This window comes from Callithrix jacchus, chromosome 3 (assembly GCF_049354715.1).
Source record: "Callithrix jacchus isolate 240 chromosome 3, calJac240_pri, whole genome shotgun sequence".
Classification (NCBI taxonomy): Eukaryota; Metazoa; Chordata; class Mammalia; order Primates; family Cebidae; genus Callithrix; species Callithrix jacchus.
Genome location: NC_133504.1, coordinates 175,996,608 through 176,024,311, shown reverse-complemented (window position 1 = coordinate 176,024,311; position 27,704 = coordinate 175,996,608). Strand labels below are relative to the sequence as shown.

The 27,704-nt window shown below is 32.9% G+C and overlaps 1 protein-coding gene across 39 annotated transcripts in view; it reads right to left on the bottom strand.

Annotated features, from left to right (window-relative positions):
- LCORL (ligand dependent nuclear receptor corepressor like) overlaps positions 1-27,704 on the bottom strand; it is a 198,332-nt gene that overhangs the window by 30,318 nt on the left and 140,310 nt on the right. For 15 of the 39 annotated variants that reach the window (XM_035293973.3, XM_035293977.3, XM_078367440.1 and 12 more), the window contains 2 exons: positions 13,159-13,252; positions 509-5,307 (listed from right to left, as the gene is read on the bottom strand). The exons of 4 other annotated variants lie outside the window; for them this stretch is intronic. In XM_035293973.3, coding sequence (XP_035149864.1) covers positions 509-5,307; positions 13,159-13,252 — 4,893 coding nt within the window. Of the gene's footprint in view, positions 1-508; positions 5,308-7,760; positions 11,836-13,158; positions 13,253-27,704 lie in introns of those variants that run through there. 20 more of the 39 variants (XR_013533170.1, XR_013533174.1, XR_013533178.1 and 17 more) reach the window with 4 other exon arrangements.

Sequence of the window (27,704 nt, the reverse complement as noted above, 5' to 3'; positions counted from 1 at the left end):
CCAAATGACATAACAACTTAATGGTTGATATGAGATTCATATCCTAATATGTTGCAGTCTATGAATTTAACAGATAGTCTTTACTTTTTTTAAAACATGGTCTCATAGTTGTTATTGATTTCTCAAGAGAGTAAATATTCATTATAGTGCAGTAGTTAATTTTTAGTTACTTGGTTATATTTATCTGTCAAACTGCTTACTGATTTTATTAGAGCAAATGCAAAAGAAGATAACATCTATTATTAAAATATTTTAAAGATCGTCTCTATGTTTCTACTACATATATTTTTATTTGTATGTAATCTTGGACATATTAAGAGGTGAGGAAGCGCACTGGTACATTTAGCAGCACCTAATTTCATGAGTTTCATACTAGGTGCCGAGAAATTAGGTTGTCCAAATATTTTGGAAACAAATTAAAACTGAATCAGCTGTTCCTTTTCTACCTGTTATACTTTACTCAAGGCACCTACAATGAAACTTTAAAATTAAGTAGAGAAGAACTTACCTAGGGATTTTGAAAAATAGTTTGCCATTTGTCCATTGTTGCAAGACTGTCGTTTATGTCTTTTTGTTGACATTTCTGTGGTCTTCCATGGTGGTCTTTTTCTTTTGTTCAAATTGCTAAGAACTTCAGAACTATCAGGACTCTTGTCAAAGTTAACACATTTGCTTAATTTACTATTGTCAAGATGACCAACAAACTCATTGGTTGAAGGACTATTTGCTTTAGCATTTTCTATTTCTTTAGATTGCATTTTAAAAGAATTTTGCCTAGCAGAGTGAGATCTTAAAGTAAAGCGCTTTGATTCTTTCGTATGAGTCTGATGATTATTTCCATTGTCAGTAGATTCAGGAGAGTAAATTATTGTATTTAGCTTAAAAGTATTTCTGTGTTCAAGACAGTTGAGCTTCCTCAAAAATATTCTACAGTCTTTTAAGGTTTTGGACCTCCAATTATTAGGACATACATTTTCTAGTTTTGGTCCCTTTTGAAAGTCTTTTTGGCTGCAATCTGTTCCATTCTCTTTTGCTTCTGACTTATTCTCGAAATTAGTATGTATTTTGAAGTGAGGCATTGTCACCCTTTGCTGCAAGTCACCCCGGATCTCAGGTGGCAACACACACTGGTTATCTACTATGCTTTTTCCTTGGAGTGGGATGGCAGCATTTGTTTCTCCCTCAGACTTATTTAAAAATTGGTTCTGGCAGAAAAATCTTAAGTTTCTCCTTTTAGAGTTCCAGTCAACTGTTCCATGGTTGTGCAGCTTTCCCTCTCTTTTCCACCTTTCATGATGCAACCTCTTAAACTCAGTCCTTTTTAATCTAGCTATTGCTAAATTACTTTTCACATTTAAGAGTGGAGAGTTAGCCACTTTATTTAGTATATGCAACTTCTCTGCTGATTTTGAAGGAGAAGAGAGCGCAAATTTTTTAAAGTGCTTTCTGAAGGGGCTGCCATTAAAGTCAGAATATTTGGTCCCTAATTTGATTCCCCTGGTATTTATCACTTCCAGAGGGTTTCGGGCATTTGCTTTTCTAACTAGTGAAAGAGACTGTGTTTCTGTTGTTTGCATAAACCAAGTACAGAGTTCATTCAAATCATACTTTTTCTGAAAAAGCATTTTTACAGGTGAAACTTCAAGTTGTAAAAGACAAGTTTCCAAAGAGCTTGCTACTTTGAAATGATCATTTTCAATGTGTTCTCTTTTTTTATGTACACAATTTTCAGCTTCATCTCCACTCACTTGTACCCAAGCATTTGTTATTTGCTCAAATCTATTGTTTAATTCCTCTAATAAGGAATCATTTGAAGCAGAAGTAGCCCACCACCTGAGCAGAGGGTTTGATGAAATTATAGGGTCCAAGGATACTTCAGAAATGGGCACTAATTTGTTATCTTCTAAACACTTTTTTGCATTCCTCGAATGTCTGTTTCTTGAGGTATCTTTGTAAGCTATTTTCATCCTTGATTGCCTATGTTTTTCCTTCTGAATTTTATTTTTCTGCAAATGCAGTTTATATGATTTATGGAGCAGAGCCCTTCTATAAATAAGTGAGCTAGAAGATGCTAATGAATGTAAGAAATGCAGAGATGGTTTTCTATCTCTAATAGAATGTCTCAAAGGTACAGTAGCAATCATACTTTTTGATCCATTCCTAAATATATCAGCTTCAGTGTGCCTTATTTGGTCCATTTTAGTGCACTGTTGGTCACACTTTTCATCAGGCAGATTTTTTCCTAACATACTATCCTGTTCCAAAGGAGGCAAGCAGCTGCTAATACTTACTTCTCTTTCCTGAGGTGAAGTTCTACTAATGGTCACAGATATGCCAGAGATTTTCACTTTTGGTGGTCTACCAGGCTTCCTACTTATTGCCAAAGGCTTCTGATTTGGTCGAATAATGTTCTTGGAAGGCTGAGGTATCACAGATTTGTTCTTGATGGGTCTCACATATTCAAAGCCAGACCCCAAGATCTCATTTTCAGTAGTCAAGCTTGCTACAGCACTTATTCTTTCACCCAAGTCAATTCTGCGTTCACTAATATTTCTGAGACTATTACGTTCAGTTGGAAAATCACCAGCATTATTGTTTAAAGACATAATGCTGCTTACGTTTACACTTCCTTCAGAAACATGCCTTTTAGTTCTTCTTGACCTTCCATAAATAACAGTTACTGTAATACTCTTTTTATAAATACCTTCTTTTACTTCTGATATGAGAGATTCTGGGCTTTTCCTTCCAGCACTAACGGACTCATTTTGGCAACTAGTAATGTCTGTTTGATCAATTTTAGGCTTTGGTGGTCTTCCAATAGGTCGCTTAATCTGTTTCACAACTTGGGGTCCTATTTTTTTTGGTCTACCTGGTTTTCTTTTAAAAGATGAATCAACAGCACTGCTCGAATTGTCCTTCGGTTCTTCTTGTGGCTTATCACTATTTATATCACCTATAAACATTGTAGAGGATCCTACGGTTTCTTTTGCATGATTGAATTTGTTTAGTTCTCTTTGAAGAGTATCAGTATCATAATGATTAGAGTGATAATTTTCAGAGTTCGCATTTGAGATAGCCTCATTTGTTTCTGTTTTTCCTTCAGTTACATGATGGGTTGTATGTTTTTCAGAAGGAAAAAGAGCATTTGATTGGGAAGTACCAACTGAAGTTAAAGTATATTTGACTCCTTCACTACTTTTAACCTCAGACAAAAACATGAGTTTGATAGGACTAGAATAGTTGGAAAAAGATGAACTTTCAACACCTTCATATTTTGCTTGTACATTTTCAACACTGGAAATCAAGCTACCCACATCTAAAACAGATGATTTTTTCAGATTTTCAAGTCTTTTGTTATTCAAATTCATTGTAGGCATACAGTGACTATTGATAATATTGCTGGATGCTACCACAGATTTTGATAAGCTCTGTTCTTTGCATGTCACTCTATTCAGAGAAAGAGTCATATTTCTGTCAGCATTTTGGTCTTTACCATCAATTTCTATTATTTTCCTGGATGCTTTATATCCTTCTGATAATGGCTGATTATTCCAGGATTTTTGGGCTATGTTTATTGTATCTTCCAAACGCTCCACAACAACTTGTAAATTAGAATTCATTGCAATTTTGTTTAGGTCTATATTGTGTGAGCTTTCAATGTGAATATTTTTCACTGGGTCTTTTTTTGTTGTGTATTTGGATACTTTTTTGGCTTTAGGGGATTTTTTAAAAACATAATTATTTGTTACATAGATAGAATACCACCCTGGTGGCACAATATTTCGTTTAGTTCTGCTTGAAAGTCCAGAAACATCATTTCTCAAAAGATCATGAGTATTTCCTAATTTTGGATTTTGCCTATGGTTTTGCAAAAAAATTCTTCCATCTGCAGATTTCTCCTGTGGCTTTCTTATGCTCATTTTCTCAGTGGAAGTTGTTTTAAAGCTTTCTGAAAATGCATTAAAAGACAAGTTAGTTTCTAAACTATGAAGAGGTAGTTGCAGTGACTGTAATGCATAATTTGGTGAAAATGATGTTTCAGCATGATTTTTATCTTGAAGGTTTTTAGAATTTTGTAAAGAAGGCCCTTGGTCTGATACAGACGTCTCATCATTGTGAATCAATTTCCTTGAACTTTTTTCGGTGTATTTTCTTCTTGTAAAATTTTCATCAAGACTAGCAAGTTCTCTTTTTATCTGTAAAGACTGCCTTCTAAACATGGGTGAATCAGAGGAGTTGTGCATTGCAAATAAAGTTTCTTGACGCTTTCGAAATCTTGTCTGAATAATTTTATTTTCTACCTTTTTATCATGTTGACTCAATAATTCCATAAAACTGTAATCACTAGCTTTTGCATCATGCAAGAGAGACGTTATGAAATCTCCCAATTTTAAATCATTATATGTGTTACAATCACTGCTATATAATTTCACAAGGCTTGTCATATCCGTGGTTTCTATTGATTTTAGTTTTTCATTAATGCGATCCATTAAATCTTGAAAAATTACAGCAGTTTCACCTTTTTCATGATTTATAGTAGCATTATTGCTGTCATTTGAGAGTAAAGAATAAGAGTTACTGGATTTTTTAGTTTTAAGTATTTTATCTTCATGATCACTCTTAGCGTTGCTTATTTCTGCTGGTGTGAGAGATGGAGGCTGGTTAACGTTTGGTTCGAGTTTGTTATTTTCTAAGGATGAAATCTCTGAGATGGCATCTTTCAATTTTTCAAATCCTTCAGTTTCTACAGGCGATAATGGTGGCGGTGAGGGACTTCGAGATCTACAGGCATCTTTAAGAGTGACTGAAAGATCGCATACTTCCTTTGACAAAAGAGGACTACGAAAAGCTGATTTTGTAGAGTGATTGTTTGGTAACAGTCCAGAACAGCACCTGGGAGAATTATAACTGTCTGCGATTCCTCTATTCACTACTGTCTTAATGTGTTCAACAGTTACAGTTTGGCAAGATAAACAATGTAAATCTTTAATACAGGCTGGCAGAGGCTCTAAACCAGGGCTTTGTTTTTCGTTTTGTAAACACCCTCTTTCTGCCAGCCTATATTCACAACTACAGAATAGACCATATAAATCATCTTCGATTAAGGGCTTTTGAGATTCTGAAGACACAACACATGATGTATTACAACAGCAAAGAGAAGCAGCGTTCTGCTCTTGGACTAGAAATTTCAACATAGCCAAAACTTGTTGCTGGTGATGTATGCACAAAGATTCCAAAACTTTGCTTAATGCTGATTTTCTGTTTTCCATTTTAGTAGCTTCCTCTGATTTTGCATCAACAGTTGAACTAAAAATAAAAATCAAACAAAAAATGAATTGCAGCAAAAATACCACTTTAAGGAGTTACAACTTAACAGAGTTTGAAAGAAGATATTTTGGTATTGCTGGACTCCTGACTCCTAGAAAGCTGCAATAATGGCATTTTGATTATTGTTTAGCAAAGTATATAATGAAGCACTGATGATAATTTCCTATGACAAAGTATAAGTTAAAGCAAAGCCCTATTTTTGCAATATAACAGCTGATGATTATACATATGATTACATTTATATATTAATAATGTCTCATGTTTTGAATGTATTAAGAATATTTAATGGAAAGTGCTTCAGAAGGAGTTAAAATTTTTATAAAGTAGTCACTTTATAAGTTATTCTGATACATAATTATCAGTCTACATTAGTGCAAATAAGGAAAATAAAATGTAGGAGTACAATCTTTATTTAAAATAGATATTTTTTTCAAGACAGTGAAAATAATTAATGAAAGAGAGCTTTCCATAATCACAAGAAAATTAAGGGATTTAGATTTCATGTAAACAGAATGTCTTTCCTAAGATTAAGCTGCAGGTGATAGCTATTTAAAAATGAAATCTATTTTTAATTGATGTTAAATACTGAAGTAATTTCATAAAAACTAAAGGCATTACTTACCTAATTATTAAGTTTCAAATGCTGGAAAATGGCCTACTGCAGAAACTAACATACATCTAACTTTAAGTAAGAACCGGGATTGCTTATCAACCAATACAGAAATCTACAAATTTTTTAAAATTCCAATACCAGCAGCAGGAAGAATAAAATATATTTAAAGAGTTCTGTTTCAGAAAAGTATCTATTTTGATTAAACATATCACCAAACTCTGTACATGAAAATTGCCTTTCATTTACAGTTTATAATGTAATAAACAAATGTATGTTGTTGTTACTAATTTCTGATTTCTAGAAATTTTATTTAAGGTTGGAATAATGCTGATTATGAACTACTACTGAACAATGTATTTTTAAATACAGAATTATTATGCTCATCTATGTTAAAAACTGTAACAGGTTTACTTTAAAACAGGAAATGGAATATTTTTATTTTGCTGCCTAAACTGGTAGAGCCTGTTTCACAGATAAGTGTGTAATATTTGACTTACATTTTATAAAATTATGTTATTTAAGTAGCAAAAATGAAGCAAATTTTAAATATCTGATCAAAATTTTCCAGAAAAAAGATGACTTTACTAGATTCAATCAATGTTTTATGAAAACTAGTGATTTGACATAAAGAAGCTATCAAAGTCAGAAGAGATGTGAAATCACAATAAAACTTTTAAAGTCCACTGCTGCCTCTAGACATATGAAGATAGGACATGACCCCAGTATCCTTTCCAAAAATATTTTTTAAATAAATGTTGTTCATGGTTGGGAGTATAAATGATACAATTAACTCCCAGGATTCAATTAGATAGTTGTAAAAAATATATGTAGAGAGCAAGGGCAGGAAGAAATGATAACTAACAAAGATTAAGACATAATTATATTATTTCCCAGCAAATTAAAAATGATTAATTTTCACATACGCAAAGGAAAACCCAGACTATTGTGAGAGGTGCACTTCAGTAGTTTCTACAGTGATGTTATGGCCTAATAAAGAGAGAATTTACATGTTTCTTGGAAAAATATATGCTATACTGTATGTTAAAGATCAATAACCTTTCATAACTCTTCCTGAAATGCTGATTTTTTTCTGTTAATAAAGTCAGGTATTCTGTATAAATAATCAAAACTAATGACTAGTTTTTATATCCCTTTTCTGACATTCTAAGCAAATCTATCTTTTAGAGTTTTCTTATTCAGTTTATTAATAATGGAATTTCAAAAATACTATGGTGGCCAGTAATTTCCATCTAATGCTGTAAGAACAGCTTAATAAAGGTATAGATATTCAGATATTAGATTTTATCTTATGTATCAGATATTAGATTATATCTTATATATCAGATATTAGATAACTAAGATCTCAAATTATAAAACTTCACAATACACTTAATTGGCTTCAAACATTTTCCCCATATTTCTTGCATATTAGGATCTTAAAAAAAACCTAGTAATGAGTAAATAATTGTTGAACACACATATAAGTATCCAGTCTAGAATTTATTCTCAGGTGATTATATAAGGTTCTAAAATTGTATTTTTTTGACAGATCCTTTGCTTTTAATGTTAAAGTTTTCTAACCTTTTCCTGTTTGATTTATAAACCAAACATCCTGCCTATGTTTAGTATGTTTCTATCCATTTTGCCCATCAGAAACTTGTTGGACTATTTCTTCAGAAAAAGTAAATTTCTAATACTATATTGAATAAAACTGCTTCCTAAAGTGAATCAAAGAAGTCAGTGTAGTCAGTTTTTTCTTTTTTCTTTTCTTTTTTCTTTTACTGAATGAGTAAATCAATCACACACCAACAGTGTTGTAAATTTAAGTGCAAAAGCATTGAAGTGCTTTACTACAAATTACAACCTAGAAACACGTTAACTGAACAATTAAAATTCATACAATCAGATTTAGATATATAACAACACAAAGTAGGAACAGAATTACAGTACATTTACAACACAAGACAGATACATGAATTCATTAGAAAATATTGTAATAAATAATTCATGAATTATAGTGCAATTGATTTATGCATAAATATAACTAATTGCCTAACAATCAGTTTATATTAACAAAATCTGTCAAAATCAAGGCAGCCACAGAGTTTTACTAAATTACTGCGACAATGGAAATACTGCAATTAAAAAACAAATACAAGTATTTGTACTGTAAACAACTAAAAAAATCAGTCTCACTAAAGTTAGTATACAATTTAATATAAAATTGTCATTAGCTACCAGAAATGGTTTAAACAACTTTACTGAGCAGTAGTTTTCTAAAAACAGAGGCACTGTTTTTTCTTTTCCTTCTTTTTTTTTTTTTAAAATATAAAATACTTGAGGAACATTCAAATAAGTAGAAAGCACATAGGGGTTGCTTTCACCTTCATTAAAAGTCTGCTGAAACTGGATTTTTCAGAAAATTGTCAATTAATAAATAGTAATTGGTAACTAAATTCATAAAGTACTTTGAATGTTTAACATAAAGGTCATCTTAATAGAATCACTGGGGAGAAGGGGAATTTCCCTGCCTTTCCTAGTTTGTATAATCAAAGAGTTAACTCAATAATAGAAACATTTTGTTTCTTTTAAAAGTTATGGGTTGATTATTACCTATAAACTATCAAAAAATATTTTAATTTACTATTTCTGACCAAAAATAAATAATACAAGTACTAAAAGGCTGCAAATTAACTATAATATTACCTATAAAACTACTGATTACTGTGAAGTCAATAGCAAAATGATCCCTGATTTATGAATCCTGTAAAGTTTTTGGTCAGGTCATCTTTTAAATGATACAAAAGTGTTCTGTAAGTTTCCCTTTACTATAAACTTCTCAATCAATTTATTAATGTAAATATAGTGTGAGGAATAAAAAAGCTCAATACAATATAAATATTATGTAATGCATTCAAGCCCCCAAAGTTTTCCAAGTAAAATTCTGTATAAAGAGGTCAATAAAATTGTTTTGACACATGTACTTTATCTTTAACTTTGTTTTTCAATGGGGGAAAGGAGAAATATACTAAATAATCCAAGTTCTGGCCCTCACAAAATATGGCTTAATTCTTTAAAAAGAAAGATGACCCTGACATCTGCTGTTCTGTAATCTATTATGGATATTTTCTTGGGGTGAAAATAAAAGAGGATTCATACCCTACTGTGCAGGTAACATTAATAGCTGAAGAGGGTTCAGTATAGATCTCAGAGACCAAATAACTGCTTGGTTGTGTAGTTTCTCACTCTTCAGTTTCTTTAAACATGTAAGCAGTTTTAAAATTTAATAGCTGAAACTCTCTTTAGTATTACACGTATATGTGATTATTAAATACACACAAACACAAGTGTAAAAACACAAGTATTTGACAAGGTGCACTTATTTTTTAAATTCAGCTAAAAGTATTCCTTTTGGACTTAGGAAAACTGGCTTAGAAAAATGATCAGAACCTGAATTTTAACAGAGAAAGGGGGCACTCAGAGAATTTTGAATACATAAAGCAAATCCCCATTCTTTATATGAAGGCATATGCTTTATAACATTTTACCACTACAGTTGCATACTCCATAAATCCAACAAGGATACTTTGACCCATATTTTAAAACTGCTATGTAAAAATGACCAGTCTCTCTTACGAGTCTAGTAAAAGTTAAAATGCACTGCCCAGCTTCTAACTACCCAATTAGTAGAGAGTTTACATTACTGAAAGTTCAAAACAGCTTCAGTGTTAAATATCTGTAAATCTATTCAAGACCCTGAACAAACTGCAAATTTGGTTATTAGCAAAATGATAATGTATCGCCCACCAAAATGAAATCTGCAATTCATTTTGATAAACTGAAAATGTTTTGAAATGTCACAGCAGCAAATATATTAAAGTTACACTGAGGTTTTTCAATAGGAGTGTGTCACAATCCTTAAAATTTAAAGTAGTCATAACATCAACTAACCAGCACATTTAAACCAAAATTATCATTCTCAAGCTTTTTCTGTGCACATTATAAACATGCTCTAAGTTGCATTCCAACTTTCTTTTCTAACCTTACACATTAGCTTATTTTTCAAATGAAAAACAAAATTAAATTATTTTAATAACTAAATTTAAATTACTTTTTGTTCTTAGTACTCCATCTTATATTAAAGGGTTCTATAGCTGCTGGGGTTAACTATTTGTCAGTTTTTTAAAGTATATACCTTATAAACCCCAACTTCTTGCTAAATCAACTATTAAATGATAAATATTAAATTTCATTATGCATATCCTTTAAGGTTTTCTTTTCTATTCCTGGTGGATGCACTTGAGTGCATTTTGTATTTCATAGAATGCATTGTAATGTACTAATACTGTATATATTAATTTTTCTTAGTATGGAGATAGTCGTCTATTTAAATTTTGATTGGTTGTTTGACATACATACAACGACTGTAAGTATGTTGTACAGAATGTTTATAAACTATTAATATATTTCCATTATAAGATGGTTCAACTGAATGGCTGGAATGGTCTTTCACCAATAAAAATGTTTCACTTGACAATTACTCATTTTCCCACAACGCTTTATGCTATTGACTACTAAAGAAAACCTGAATCTTTTTCACCTATTTATACAAGGATTAAATACAAACTATCAGAATTAAGTAAGCAACTATATAATTCTGTCCACAGTGAAAACCCTGAATAAAACTTTTTTTCAAAAGGCATGTAAGTGGTTTTTGAACTGTAAAATTTCATGTCTCCTGTCAGAGTGAGCATATGTAATTCCCATGTGTGTATATAGACACACAAATACACACCTGTGCACATACACACACGCAAACACACACACACACGCACACACAAACATTTTCCTAACAAGTAATCTACACAGGCTTGCTGCTGTTTTTGCAGCTGCCAGTCCCTGAATCTGTCACATTATATAACCCAGTGTCTGGTAATCGTAGTTTCTTCTTCGGAGGAGTCTTCAGTGTTCCAGATCTTTCTTTTACCTTGTATTCTAAAGTGCTGTGAGGTACCCCATAAATTCCTTGTGCTTTGGAAACACTCATTTTTCCGCTCATTACCATTGCAATAGCTTCTTCCATTATTTCATGATCATATTGCCGATAGCGGCCACGTTTTTTCCTGGGCTGCTTACTATCTTTTCGATCTAATCCATCTTCAGTATTTTCAGAGGTTCCATCAACTGTTCCATTTTTAGAATTAAGACACAAAGGAGAGAGGTCCCCATGTAGAAAGTAAGAGTCAACACTTGAGTGAGTTACAGGCCCAGAACATTCTATTTTGTTCTGTTTAGGGAGTATATTTTTCAGTTTTTGGAGAGCTGATCCTTCTAGGACTGAAGAGGTTTTGGAAACTTGATACATAACATCCAGCAGACCAGAACCATCAGGTTGTGATTTTGAAACAGAACTTACTCGAAGCTGAGGAATTTTTAACTGTACAGTAGGATTTGAAGTTTCATATTGGAGGCTTTCATTTTTTTCTTTAAATTGAGTAACCATTTTTTGTAGAGTTAGCTGATGGAGGTAAGTGGAAGCTGTTGGAAATTTTAATTCTGAGGTTTCAAGTAGATTGAGTTTACTTTTTTCTGTGCGCTCTGCTTGAGCTCTTGCCCACAAGGCTACTTTTTGCAGCACTGCACAAGTTTCTTTACTGTCCTTATATGAATAACTATCATGGAAATCTCGAGTTTTGTTTTTAAAAGATGCAGGCTTCCCTGCTGGTAAGGCTTCTAAGTGAAGAAGTAAAGTTTTTTGAGGTATGCCATAAAGTATGCCTGCTTTATTTATGTCCAGTGCTCCAGACTGAATGTCTTTCAAAGCTTTTGAGAGCAAACCATCTGCAAACTCAGCACTTCTTTCCACATAGTCCTCTCTGTTTCTGTGGAGTCTCCTGGATGGATGGAATGAAACGATGGTAAACTGATGCATGAGAGACTCTCACACAGCTATGGAAGGGGAGGGTCCACTCCTTTATTATACTCCTTGCTTAGGTAACATCACTGCTTATGACACTTTTAAGGCTGTGAGATGTAGTAGTTACTCCTTATCAAAGCAAACGCTACAGTCCTGGTAGGACAATGTGTCAATGATACGGTGGCCTCAACAGGCAGACCTTCCAAGAACATAAAATCCTAACTCAGTATTTGTAAAAATATTCTCATGATGTTGCTATTCCTCTGACAGATGCTTGCGGAGCAACACTTAAAAATTTTACTTGTACAATTAGAGTTCCATTATAAAAAGTACCCAAACCCTAAAGGAGTTTTTGTTAGTACAAACGTGACGTTACCGCTAAACAAGTAATAAAAGAGTCAACCCCTTTAAAGGAAATTTGTAGCAGCAGGAATATTTCCAAACACAAACATCCCATATTTCCACAAAACTAATTTTTCTGTAGACAACAACTTAAAACTTGAAACAAGGAGATAAGTTATATTTGAATAAAATAATTTAATTTTAGATATTATAAATGTCACTTCTATTTTGAATGTACCACTGGAATGTTCAAAGTTTCTCAGACAGAAAGCTTACTGTACCTTATGACTCAAATACTACTATAGCCATAGTTGAAACAAATTAGTCTACTTATAAGATTTAAATGTGACAAAAAAGCTTCCTGTGCAGTTAGTTAATGGGAAGATGCAAAAAGCTGTAAAAAAAATAAAAAAAATCCAACAGAACAGCATTTCACTACCAATTATTTATTTAATGATTAATGATAGTTTTCAAAACACGAAAGAACTTTTTGTGGTGATTACTAGATATATTTAAGTATTCTGCCACCACATCTAAAGTGCAATAAAAATCTAAACACTACAAATGAGCATTAATAATTAGTAAGTAGAGTACTTTTAGAATTTTTTCATTGTTTTAAAAATAAATTACAGATTTCCCTTAAAATTGCCTCCTGAGTATTTAATTTAATATCCTCTTACTTGTCCTGCTTCTTAGTTTGAATTCTATGATTAAGTTGGTAGTTCATTTTAGTAACATGAACTAAAGTTTGGTGATTGTTCTGATAACTTTTCTTTAACAGAAAGAATAAAAAAAGAAAGAGAAAGGACAAGATGAAAGGTATGAGAGAGAGACTTATGAGTGACAAAATTTCTGAAGGAAAACTATATACGTCAATACTACTCAGAAGAGTATTAAGAGTTCTCTGCAGAGATAGTTTTATATTAATATTAAATTATATTTCCTAGATATTGCTTACCCAGCCACTGAATTTTCAGAAGAAGGATCACATATGGATGACTCTTCAGATTTTATGCTGGTTTTCTTTGTAGAGAGATCTAACACTCCATCCCCTATAATTTTTGCAAGAGAAAAAACTTTATATTTGCAAGAGATAGGCAATCCTTACATTTTAATATTTCATATTTTGTTGATCTACTAATTCATAACACTAGTATTTGATGTGTGGCCATTACCTACTCATCTTAAATGGTTTTAGGAACAGGATATGACTGGGAAGGCACTATATAGGAAAAAAAGAAGAGGAGCTGGCATTGCCAGGTGATAGGAAGAAACTAAATATATGACGTAAAATCTGTCTAAAATAAACTTAGTCACCTCTCCACCATTTTGTAGTGAATAGCCATTGATTGCTCATTCATAACAGTTTTCCATTCAAAGCTGCCCAGATAATGCTTTGGGAAGGTGGGAGTGATGTAAGTTGTACAAAACGGAGAGAACAGAAAATGTGATAATGAGTAAGATAACTAAATAATTAGCATTTACTAGGACTAGCAAAAGGTAAACTGTGACTCTCTGTATAACCATGTATTTTCAAAAACTCACAATGTAAAATTTTACTGTTTTAAATTATTGAACTATACAATAGTTAAATCATTGCCTACATAATATATTGTGTTTATATCTATGACTAAATATACAACTTATAATAATGCAACTTTAGAAAAATGTTATAAAATAACTGCCTAAACATTTGTTATTAAAATGTAGTTACAACATTTACATAAATAAAGCCTTAATGATTCAGACATATTGTTAATATGGCATGCTTCAGGATCAAGAAGGATAAAAATAAACTATGAATTTAAAACCCAGTGAAGAATTCCATGAATGTTTTTATTGTTAGCTAAAAAACTAAAAGCTTTAGCTATAAGAAAAATTATTTAAAAATGTTTAATATACTAATTCAACTGGCTTAAAATTCAACGGAGTTTTACAAATGTAACCACAGTCAATCCATGAAATATGAATGTTCCTGGGCAGAAACAAAGATGAAAAATAAAACAAAATATCCTAGCTATAGCCTTCTATATGGTCTTCGACAATAATTTACTGAGTGCTCACTATGTGCAAAGCAATATTTTATGCATTGGAAGAGCAGCCAAAAAAAAAAAAAAAAGCCACACAAAGTACTTATTGCCTTAATGCTTAGGATCTAATGAGATATTCATACACCACCACAACCACCACCACTACCACCAGCAATTACCATAGTGCCACCCGAGAAAATAACACAGAATAAGCTGACAGAGTAATGAGGGAAGGGCTGAGGACGCTGCCGTTTTATAGTGTTATCAGTGCAGGCTTCTTGATTTGAACAGGTCCCTGAATAAGGTTAGGGTCACCAACCAAGCAGATACACGGGACAAAGTTTCTGAAAGAACAGTCTGTATAGAGGCTGTGATATGGAATCATGTCTGGAATGTCAGCGGAATAGCAAAGGCTAGGGTAGCTGAAATGAAGAATGAGACATCAGAAATGTTGTAGGAAGAGGTTACACAGGGCAGTCGGGCCATGGTGAGAAATTTTGCATTCATTTTGATAGAGACAGGAAGCCACTGGAGGATTCTGGGCGGAAGACTGACATGATTTCAATTTAGGTTTTTAAAGGAACTAAAGGTAGAGCAGGGAAACCTGCTAGGAAAGTGCTATGCTATTTCTTGTCATTTGCTTTCACACTTGCTTTCCACTGCCTGGACTATTCCTACTCCTCTCCTCCTGCCCCCCACACTCCTAATTCTCACCAAATCTTACTCATCAGTCAGTCACTCAGGACACAACTTAAGAGTTGGTTGAGGGGCCGGGCGCTGTGGCTCACGCCTGTAATCCCAGCACTTTGGGAGGCTGAGGCAGGAGAATTGCCTGAACCCAGGAGGCGGAAGTTGCGGTGAGCCGAGATCGCGCCATTGCACTCCAGCCTGGGTAACAAGAGTGAAACTCCAACTCAAAGAAAAAAAAAAAAAAAAAGAGTTGGTTGATCGTCATTATAGGTTACTATACTAGTAACAAGACCTATAGTATTTAGCAGGTTGTAATGCTAGCTGCTCATATACTTAACAGTGCTAGTCACAGACTATAATCTATGTGAAGGCAGAGATTATTTTATTCATATTTTATTCATCAATATATCCCTGCTGCTTAGAATAGTGCCTGGCATACAGTAAGTATTCCATAAATGTTTGCTGAATAGAATTTCAAAGAACTGGAAAAACTCAGTGTGGCTAGAGGTTATAGTCCATAGATTAGAAGAGTAAAAGGGGGAGATTGAGAAGCAAAGTGCCTTGCACATAGTATCTTGAAAAATTATTAAAGACAGCTTCTTGCCCCCAGTTTATCCATCCGGTTTAATTTTAAGCTTAGTCTCCAACTCATCTCAAACCTCACACGTCTCATGTACCTAAGTACTTAAATTCCCTCAAACGTACCATGCCTCTCAAACTGCAGTACTGTTCCCACTGCCTAGAATGCTCTACCTATTTGACTTGTCAAACTTATACTCACCCTTAAAGCCCCAGATCCCCTGCCCAAGCAGAAGATGCCTATTTTGTCTCTCTTCGTGGACAGCACCCTATAACACTTATGACACTATCAAGCAATTACTGATTTACAAATCTTTTCTTCCATGAAACTGAATTCTAAGGTCCAGGATCTTGACTTATTCATTTGTATTATTAAACATTGGTAGAGTGCTAATACCTACTAAAAGGAGAAATAAATATTTCTCTTTTTTGTGTCATTTCTTTTTTGACAATTAAAATTTTATTATTTTAAGAACTTGCAAGAAAGGATAACTACTAAACCCATATTTATCACTTTATTCACTAATTTTGATTTTGCTCATTTTATGTAAGTTTATGGCATATAAAACACATTTCCCTAAGTCTGTTATTCTTAGTCTCAAAATGAAGTAATGAAATTTCCCCAATTCTAAGCTCTCCTAGACTTGATATGTGCAATTTAAAATTATTTCATAAAACAGAAATTATGAAAGGAGGTACAGGAAACCCCTTTCTCTCATTTACAGATACTATAAAAACTAGGCTGTAGCTCTCTACCTAGGGCAATAAAGGTTTCTTTTCTTTTTTTGGATTACACACAAAGCACCAAGAGTAGCTCATTTTAATCTGGATGAGCTACATATAAGCTCTGCTCCATCTTTCAGAAACCTACGCAAATAAGCTTATACTTCTGATTCTTTCTCTTTAGGAAGTCTAAACAATGACCCTGGTGAGAAATGCTTTTATCTCTTCTTCATAGCCCTTTCTCCACATCTAGGCTCCCTATGTTAAAAGTTTTATTCTAAAAAGATTTGACAATAAAGGAATACATTATAGTCTGTTAGTCTGTATCCAGTAAAAATGGAAAATGTACTCCATCATATTTGTCATATTGCATTAAAATTATTTAATCAATTAGTGTTTACAGAGTAAACACAAGATACATAAATATGTAATAGTTCTAATGCCATTAAGAATTTTAAGATAAATATTAGCTATCTACAGAAAATCTCACTTTCTGTTAGTAGTATTAACTATCTATATCATGATTCTCTTTTTTATCATAAAGCCTGTAATTCAAGGTCTGAAAAAGTCAAAAGAAGTTACTCCTAGGACTCCCTGTATTATAAAAACAAAAACAATGAGAGACACCTTGTGAAGGATAGAGAAAGACCAGGAATTGGGGGGTGGGGGGTGGGAGTTGAAGGATATTTTCTTGCTCCTGATAATTCACATCCATCTGAATGGTGATTATATCACTACTTCACAATTGAGATATAACTAGATTTTGGGTATACATCATTCCAAACTATAAAATTAACTCAAAACATATAAAATCTGTTTAAAATCAACTCTTGGTCACCTCTCCAACCATTTTGTAGTGAACAGTGTAGATAAAACTAAGCACTTAACATGCTATTACAAAATAATATAAACTAAGTAGGTGGGGGGAGGTAATTAATTCAATTTATTGGTATATTCTCTGTAGACTATCTTATTATACTGTAATTTATTCACCATTTATTTACTGGTAGGTATTCAGGTTGTTTTAGCTTTTCACTGTTACAAACAATGCTGAAATGAACATTCTTCTAAATAATATTTTGTCTTCATGTACAATAATTTCTCTAAGATAAACTCTCAGAAGTGCTGAACAATAGATATTACCAAATTTCTTTCCCACATCCTTGATAACATTTGGTGGTGTTGTGATTTTTAAGTTTTGGTGAATAAGAAAAGCAAACCTCAGGATTAAATGAACAAGAGAGTGTATTCAGTATGCCATTTATGTCAATATGTTTATAGATACATAAACAGGTGGTATCATTGGTTGCTTTCAAGGGTAAACAAAAAGTTCTAAAAGGATCTTAACTGTATTTCTAGAAATACTTTAGTTCTTTAAGAGAAGACAAATCAGAAGTAAATATGACCAAATAACACATTTATTAATTCTGGTTAACAAGTATATGATTATTAAATTGTATTTTTCTGTATATTTAAAAATTTTACTAACATTTAAGAATAAAGACAACATTGTTTTCATTTACTGATTGGAGACTGGGCATTTCACATTTAATTTAATTATTTCTGATCAAACACTATTTTAAAATGTAAAGATTTAAAGACAAGCCAATCCAATCTTTGAACAAAGTCAGGTAATTTTCTCTGTAACACTACCAGAATTAACTTTAAAAATGAAGTGACAAAATCATGACCAAAGTGGGCAATTTCCTGAATACTGACACTTTATTGGGTTTTTAGTTAAAATTCAGATTTCAATTTTCCATGTATAAATTGTTTTCTCTCCTGTATTTTCATACAAATTTCTGATAAAGAATGTATTCAAAAAGGACAACAGGAACGTTCATAATATAGAATTGTTTTCCACCCATTCATGGAAATAATTGTTTCACCTCTTATCTGGCCTTTTGCTATTCTCCTCTCTAGGAGATTCTTATGGTTTTGTTATTTATATTTGACTGACTGCTAGAAGAAAATACTAGTAACTTACATTAAACCCAATGTGTTTAAAACTATATTTTTCTTAGGTGTACTTAAAGTGTGCAAAGCATTTGCTAGGAACATTACATGTCTTAACTCATTCAGTTCTCAAAACAACTGGATGGCAAAAATAGGTTTATTAATATGCAAATTTTAATTATGATAAAACTGAAAATGAAAGAGAGGTCAACTGCTCGAGAGGGTGAGATGGAAGAATTGCCTGAGCCCAGAGTTTAAGTGCAGGGTGGGCAACATAGCAAGACTTCCGTCTCTTAAAAAACACAAAACGAAAAACAACTTAGCTATATGTCATTAAAAATCTTAAAAATGTTTACACTCTTCTAGGTATTTAAGAAGATAATATTTAACATAAAAAGGTTTTATATACAAAGATATACCATAGATTATACATTTAAAAAATCATAAATATTTAAAAAATGGTTACATAAATTATGGTTCTTTTGCTTGGTTAAGAATTAAACACTGTCATTAAGGCAACTAATAAAGCATGAAAAACTGCAAATGCTACCGTAACATTTTTAAAAGGTTTGATATAAACATCTGATATGTAGATGATGTAAACATGTAAATGCAAATACTACTGTAATATTTTTAAAAGGTGTGATATAAAAATCTGATATATAATGTAAACATGTTTTGTATGTAAAACAAGAAGAACCCTCAAATAAAATAAAATATAGAATAAACTGTGGCAGTAAATATACAAAAATGGGAACAATGGTGATCTTTGGTTGATAAAGCAGTTAGAACATGTGACTGTGTACATGCACAGGCCTAGGTATGTATGCATCTACAAACATATTTACATGCACTTTTCTGCCTTTCCCAAGTTTCCATAATAATAAACAAAACCCACCCACAAACTTAATTAGCAAAAAATCAACAGTGTTTAAGTATTTCCTGGGTTTATCCAAATTTCAATTAAAAAAATTTGAAGTCTTACGTTTACTGCAAATAAAATTGTTTTTATTGTTACTGTTTAACTATGGGGTTTCAGTCATAGGAGAAATAATACAACAAAATAGTAGCACATTATTCAAGCCTAAGATTGATTTTTCCTTCCTTCATTTGCCTACCTCTGCAAGTCAAATAGTATTTATTTTATTTATTTATTTTTTTTGAAACGAAGTCTCACTCTGTCACTCAGGCTGGACTGCAGTGGCACCATCGTGGCCACTGCAACCTCCACCTCCCGGGTTCAAGCAATTCTCCTGCCTCACCCTCCCAAGCAGCTGAACTACAGGTGCCTGCCACCATACCCAGCTAATTTTTGTCTTTTCAGTAGAGATGGGGTTTCACCACATTGGCCAGGGTGGTCTCAAATGCTTCTGCACAAGTGATCCGCCTGCCTCGGCCTCCCAAAGTGCTGGGATTGCAAGCATGAGCCACTGTGCCCTGGCTTAAATAGCTTTTTTTTTAACTGGAAGGTTATTTTCTTCCCAATGTCTTTTATTTTGTACATATATTGCTGAAATACTACATTAAGCTATTTATTCATAATGATAAGAGATGATCTAAATCAGAGAAAAGTGCTTATGGTGAATTTAGGATGTAAGAATTTATAACAGCAAATTCAGGAAAATGCTACAGGTGAAATTAAAATAAGGCTTCAACATTTCCACCAAATGCCATTTTATAATTTTATTGTAATTTTTTTCTTTCTTCAGTTATTCCTGCAAGTACCTAATTAAATCATAATTTCAAAAGGCTTCAAGTCAATACCTATGAAAAACATTTAAAAAGCAAAACATTTTCTCTTTTATCCCCTATATTACACTGTAAAAAGTTTTAGTCAAATAAATGATTTAAAACATGGTTCATATATTTATTACAACAATGTCATAGTGGAAGACTAGATTTTTTTTTAACCATATATTTTTTTTAACATTTGAGACCTCCTTGTCAAGCTCATCTAAAACTGATTACTTTTAAAAAATCTTTTATAAACATGTTTTACGTAACAAAACTACATCTAACTATACAGTTAAATGAATTTTCATGAACTCAACCTTCCCATATAAAAATTGCACCTAAGTTACCAGTGTCAACCCAGATGTTCCCCCACCTCGGTATCTTCTTCTGGTCACTGCCTCACCTCATCCCTACTATGTTGATTTTCAACAGCATTATGCATCATACTCTTAGATCCAGCAATTTCACTTCTAGGAATTTTTCCTGACGTAAAAATTGAGTGTAAAACCTTTTTACATATAAAAGACACATAATTAATATGTGATCCTTCCATACTACTAAGTAAATCAATATAAGTATTAAAATGATTCTACAGAAAAATACTTAGTAACATAAAGATGTTAAAATACTAATTATAAAAACAGTTACAGAGGATATATATCTCATGTAGATCAGTGGGGCTGAGCACTGGGAGTGTGTTTTGTGCACATGTAGATATTCTTCAGAAAATGGTTTGGAAGGACTGAACACATGAGCACCTGCAGATACCTCTGGGTGGAAGAATACAGGATAACTGTTATTTTCTTCATTTTCTAGTTTTTATTTTGTTTTGTTTTGCTTTTGTTATTTGTTACATTCTAGTTTTTCTGAAATAGGTAAAGCTAGCCTCTAATGCCCAGTTTGTATTGAAATTTCTTGAGTCCAAAATGTGTTTTTACAGTTCAATTTTACAGGTATGTTCAATTAATGTCTCTGTGTTACATTTAATTCTTAGTTTTATGAGATGGAGTCTCGCTTTACCGCTCAGGCTGGAGTGCAGTGGTATGATCTTGGCTCACTGAAACCGCTGCCTCCTGGATTCAAGTGATTCTCCTGCCTTAGCCTCCCGAGTAGCTGGGATTACAGGCAAGCACCACATGCCCAGCTAATTTTTGTGTTTTTAGTAGAGATGGGGTTTCACCATGTTGGCCAGGCCGGTCTTAAATGCCTGACCTCACATGATCCACCCACTTCAGCCTTCCAAAGTGCTGGAATTACAGGCGTGAGCCACCATGCCCAGCCATGGTCTCCAATTTAGAGAAGCGCAATGACACTAACTTTTTAAAGAAACTAGATCATGAGTTCTACTGAAAATGTTTTATGTTATAGATTACAGATGCTCCTCAATTTATGATAGGACTATGTCTTGACAAATCCAGCATAAATTAAAAATATAGTAAGTCAAAAATGCATTTAATATTCCAATAAACCCACTCTAAAGTTGAAAACCTGTAGGTTGAACCATTTTAAGTTGATGACCATCTGCACTGCTTTCCTGGGGTGTCATCTACCTTGCTTTAAAAAATCTCCTTGTATAATTTTGATAAACTTGGAACTGGTAATAAAGCAAGTAACTCTCAGACTTTTGGATTTCATAATTCCACTTTACTCTTAAAATTGTTGCAGACCTTAAAGACCTTTTGTTTATGTGGGCTATCTCTACCAATATTTACAGTAATAGGAATTAAATAAAAGCATTAAAGTATTTACAATTGATAACAACCCTAAAATGTTAATGTTCATGAAAAAGGTTTTCAAAATGAGTAAAAAGAATTACATTTTAAACAGTTTTGTAGGTCTGTTTAATTTCCAGCTTACTAGAAAACAGCTGAATTCTCATTTCTGCTTCCATATTGACTGTGTTGAGATATCACACATCATGTACCTTCTGGCTTACTTTACTATACACACTTGTGAGAGAATCAGAGTAAAAATAATAAATATTATTAATTTTGACCTGGTATATCTCCTGAAAGGGTTTCAGGGACTCCTAGGGCTTCCTGACTATTCTTGAGAACCAACGGTCTAAGAATTGTTTAGATGCATGTTCAATGTTTTTGATAAGGATACTTCACAGGTGAAGTGACATATCATGAGGTACATAGTCTTATTTTCAATGATGCCCAAGTGATCTGTGTATGTTCTGATGGTGACAGTCTGACCCCACCACTGTAAAGTTCTTAATATAATCTTTCCTCTAATACTGTTTATCTTTATATATATATATATATATACATACACATACATATATATATATATGTAAGTTTTACTGATTTGAATTGACACAATTTTATCTATTTATAGGGTCCAATGGGATGTTTCCATACATGTGTACATGTACACATTGTACAGTAATCAGTGTAATGAGCATATTTACCACCTCAAACACTTGTCTTTGTGGTGACAACATTCAGAACTTTTAGCTGTTTTGAAATAACACGTTATAATTAACTATAGTTACCCTATTGTGCAACAGTACACCAGAAGTATTCCTTTCTCCTACCTAACTTTGTACCTGTTGATTAACCTCTCTTCATCCCCCTCCCCATACCCTTTTCTGCCTCTGGTAATCACTATTATACTCTCCATTTCTATATGATAGACTTTATTTAGATTCCACATGAGTGACAAATATACATATAGTATTTGTTCTTCTGTGCATGGTTTATTTCATTTTACATAAAGTCCTCCAGTTTCATCCATGCTGTTGCAAATGACAGGATTTCATTTTTTTATTGGCTGAAATAGTATTCCACTGTGTACATATACTATATTTTAAAAATCCTTCTATTCATCTGTTGATAGACATTTAGGCTGATCCTGTATCTCGGCTATTACAATTCAGTGGTTTTCACTGTATTCAGAGTTGACAACCATCACAATTTTAGAACATTTTCTCCACCCCAGAAAGAAATCCTGCACCCTTGAGTGGGTCAAATAACTGGATGTGCAACTTTTTGAGGAACTTCAGACTGTTTCCAAAGGGGTTGCACCATTTTATATTCTTACCAGCAATGTGTCAAGGCTCCAATTTTCTTTTGCATCTTTGCCAACACTTATTTTATCTTTTAGATTCTAGCCATCGCTAGTGGGTGTGAAACAATGTATTATTGTGTTTCTTTTTTAAGTTCTAATTTTTGTGGATAGTTGCTGAGTATGAGGTATATGAGGTACAATTTATATGTACAATTAAACTGTTATTGACTGTAGTCATCCTGTTGTGCTACAGATCTTATTAATTCTATTTTTTGTATCCATTAACTATCCCCACTTCCTCCTTACACCACCCCCCACTATCCTTCTCAGCCTCTGGTAACCATCCTTCTACTCTCTGTCTCCATGAGTTCAATTGCTTTAATTTTTCACTCACAAAAGAAGGTGAGAACATGAGAAGTTTGTTTTTCTGTGACTGACTTGTTTCATTTAGCATAATGGACCTTCAGTTCCACCCATCCTGTTGCAAATAAAAGGATCTCATTCTTTTTTATGCCTGAATAGTATTCCACTGTGTCTATGTACCACATTATCTTTATCCATTTGTCTGTTGATGGACACTTACATTTCTTCCAAATCTTGGCTACCGTGAATAATACTGCAATGAACAGGGGAGTTCAGTTGTTTCTTCGAAATACTGATTTCCTTAAGGGTATTCACCTAGCAATGGGACTCCTGGATCATATGATGGCTCAATTTTTAGTTTTTCAAGGAACCTCTAAACTGTTCTCCACAGTGGTTGTATTAATTTACATTAGTCTCTATGTTCTGATGCTGTTGTTTTATTCAATTATCTTATTAGGGGTGGAAAAATAGTAATATTTTAAGTCTATTATGCCTTCCATATTTATTAGCCAACATTCTTCAATAATTTTCTTTAAATGATTATTTGGTTATCCTGAAACACAATTTGTATGGAAAAAGTAAGATAAATGCTTAACACTTTCCTTTAATTGCTAATTTTCACAGTAAAGAATTGGTGTGGTATATACCTCCAATATAAACTACTGACTCTGAGGGACACTTTCAGTTTCTGGTTCTCATAAATGAGTACATTTTTAAAAATTCAGTATTTTTCATTCTACTGAAATTGTTCTTCCTACTGATGATCAAATGTTTTCATATTTGACCAACTGGGAACTTTTAATATTGACTCCTGTATTCTTTTAACAAATTAGCCTTTGGGCTTCCTTGCCTGCTGGCAAGGAAGATGTTCCAGGCTTATCCTGTACATTTCAAAGAGGCCTACTTCCTTTTAAAGGGAAATAATGTTTAGAGACCCCATTCTAGGTTTAGGTTCAATGCCACTGAGTTTTCACTGCTTTCAGGCTATTTCAGTGGTGAGATGAGGAAATGTGTATTTTTGAAAATAATTCATGCTTTGCACTGTGTTTCCAATACATATGTAATATAAGGTTTTTAACTTGATGCTGATTGTTTCTTCTCTTACACTGAAAATACTGGTTTCCTAATGATGCTAACATGATTATATATTTGATTTGTTCTATCGACTCAAAAAATAATGATAATATTATTACTAGTACTAGTAAAAAAAAGATTTAAGAGTTCTTTAAAGTTATTTTTTTGCCCTTAGAGTATATTCTATTGCCATTGGAATGTATTTCACTAAGAATGTATAGTCAAAATCCTGGGTAAAATCATTTGATATAATTCTTTTCTCAATGTTATGTTACTAACATTATGTTACTAATTTGACCTAGCCACGTTTGTTATATTCTACTTCAAATTTTGCAGATTGATCTTTTTTTTTTTTTGAGACAGAGTCTTGCTCTGTCACCAGGCTGGAGTGCAGTGGCGCGATCTCGGCTCACTACAACCTCTGCTTCCCAGGTTCAAGAGATTCCCCTGCCTCAGAGGCCTCTCAAGTAACTGGGACTAAAGGCACATGCACCACACCCAGCTAATTTTTTGTATTTTAGTAGAGATGGGGTTTCAACATGTTGGCCATGATCTCTGGATCTTGTGATCCACCCACCTTGGCCTCCCAAAGTGATGGGATTACAAGCATGAGCCACACCACGCCCGGCCATTGGATTGCTCTACCTTTAAAAATTTTTTACCCTTTGGAATATGTAGAATATAAATAACAAGGTCTATTCGGAGCAATTCCATTCCTGTCTCATCTGCCTCATTTACTTCATTCCCTTCTGGGTAACCATGTTCATTATCATTAGTTTTTGGCTTACCTTCCCCGTTTTTCTACACAAAAGACAGCATGTAATATATGCATTTCTGCATCTTGCTTTTTATTACCTAACAAGAAAACCTGGAAATTCACTATCAAGAGATCATTCTCATCCCCCCCCTTTTTTTATTTTGTTTTCCATTTTGTGAATATAAATAATTTAACTAACAAAGACAGTATTGATAGATATCTGGATTATTTTCCAATGTCCTGCTATTCAAACAATGTCACAGTGAATCCTGAATGCATATCTTTCCGTATTTGTGCAGGTGTAATTAAAGGCTTGATTCCCTGAAACACGACTGCTAGGTCAAAGGACAAATGTTTATAAAATGTAACAGGTACTGTCAATTCTTCAGTAAGGACTGTACCAGTTGGTATTTTCAGTAATGCATGAAAATGTCTGTTACTTAACAGCTTTGACAAACAGTGTATATAGCTAAACTTGACTCCTTCTCAGTGTGACAGGTATGAATCACACAAGTATGGCTGACAGTATTCTCCTATGTTTAAGGACTTTTAAATTTTCTTCTATGAACTAACAGTATAATTATGCTCATTTTTCTATCAGGTTGTTGATCTTTTACATTTCAATTTTTTGAAACCCTTAAGAGATTAGAATCATTAGTTTTTTAATCTTATAAGGTACAAATTTTTCATAGACTACCACTGTCTTTTGATTTTTCTAATAGTGCTTTCTTCTGTGTCATGCAGAAGTTTCTTTTGTTTATATATGGAATTTATCAATTTTCTTATTCTTAAGGTGATACTCTAGCTAAGATAGAAATGATGAACAGGGGAAAACCAAAAGAAACAAGAATATCTGAAGGTAGAGTAACCCAGGCAAAGGGATCAGCAATGATGAAGGCCCTGAAGAGTGAGCTTGGCAAGTATCAGATGTAGACAGCATGACTTGAACCTAAGCCAGGAAGAGAAGGATAGGAACGAGTCCAGAGAGGTAGGCAAGGACAAAATCTTGGCAGAACCTAATAAGTCATTAAAAATATTTATAAGTTTTGTCCTTAATTTAACAGAAAACTAAGAGGAAGATTAAATACAGAATATCAGCTTTATTCAAACTGGGTATAAGAACCCAATTTTGGCTACTGATAAATTCAAGGTTATAAGGTAGATATGAAAGTTATCTCTTTGGGAAGAGAATACCTGGAGAAATTACAAGGGAAAAGAAAAAAAAAAACAACAATGAATTGACACTTGGAAACCCATGGGGTTGGTTAACAACTTTATATTATATAAGTAGTTAACACAAACTGTTGCATGCACCAAATTACTTAAAATATTATATAAAATTACCTTCAGGTTGTTTGTATAAGGTATATATGAAACAAATGAATTTTAGGTTTAGACATGGGCCCCATCCATAAGATATCTCATTATGTGTATGCCAATATTCCAAAATAAGATCAAAATCTGAAACACTTCTGGTCCCAAGCATTTTAGATAAGGAGTACTTAACCTATACAACAAAGTTTTGTCAAAAGTTGAACAGCAACAGAGAACACTAATTTCTTTTTTCTTCTTTTTATTTTTGCTTCATATACCTAATTTAGTCAAGTGACATTTCAGATGGTAACACTTATGAAACTTCTGAATTTAAAGTGCCTGATTTTTTTAAAATGACATTCTTTACAAAACAGAAAAAAGAAAAATCCAGCTTATATATATTGTAACAATTATATTTATTGACATTCTATAATCTCACTTTATTAAAAAAGCTTTGAACAATCTTTTGGTCTTCACCTGACTAAGACAATCTTCATACAGTTCCTCAAACATATCTGATATATTCCTGCCCTGAGTTTTGATGTTTTGTATTTATATTTGGTATTTCTTCTGACTTAAATGCCCCAACCTCAAATCTTCATGGAAGACTTCCTCTCATTATTCATGTCTCAGCTCAAACTCCTTCATGGAGGTCTCTTCCTGAACCATCTTATATAAAATAACACTCCCAGTCACTTTTGATGTCTTGCTTAGTGACTCTTTTGTAAAATTATGGGCATGCTGATAAGCATATTTGGAAAAAATAACAACTAACATCTGGAAATGGAAAGTATAATGACAAATTAGAAACTCAAGACACAGGTTAAATCGTGATTTAAATAGCTAAAATAGCTTGAAAGACAATTAGTAAATTGGGAAATATTTCTGAATAAACTAATCATGATATTACACAGAAACAAAAAGATGGAAATACGAAAAGGAAGATAAGAGATAGGGAGGATAAAATAAGAAGATCAAAAATATGATTCAATGGATTTTGACAGAAAACAAAGTGAGTAAAAAAATATTTGGACAGATAATGGCTGGAAAATGTCCACAATTGATGAGAGATCTGTCCTTAGTTTTAGAAACCATGTAACTCCTAAGTAGAATAAAGAAATCTGCTTCCCTGTCACCTCATCAAACTGGATGTGACCTGGGCCATCTTGTTGGATTGCCAGAATGTAGATAAAAATGTACTTAAAAAAAAAAAAAAACAATATAATTGCTACTTGATAAGGACAGAACATCATTCTAGTTTCATGTTTA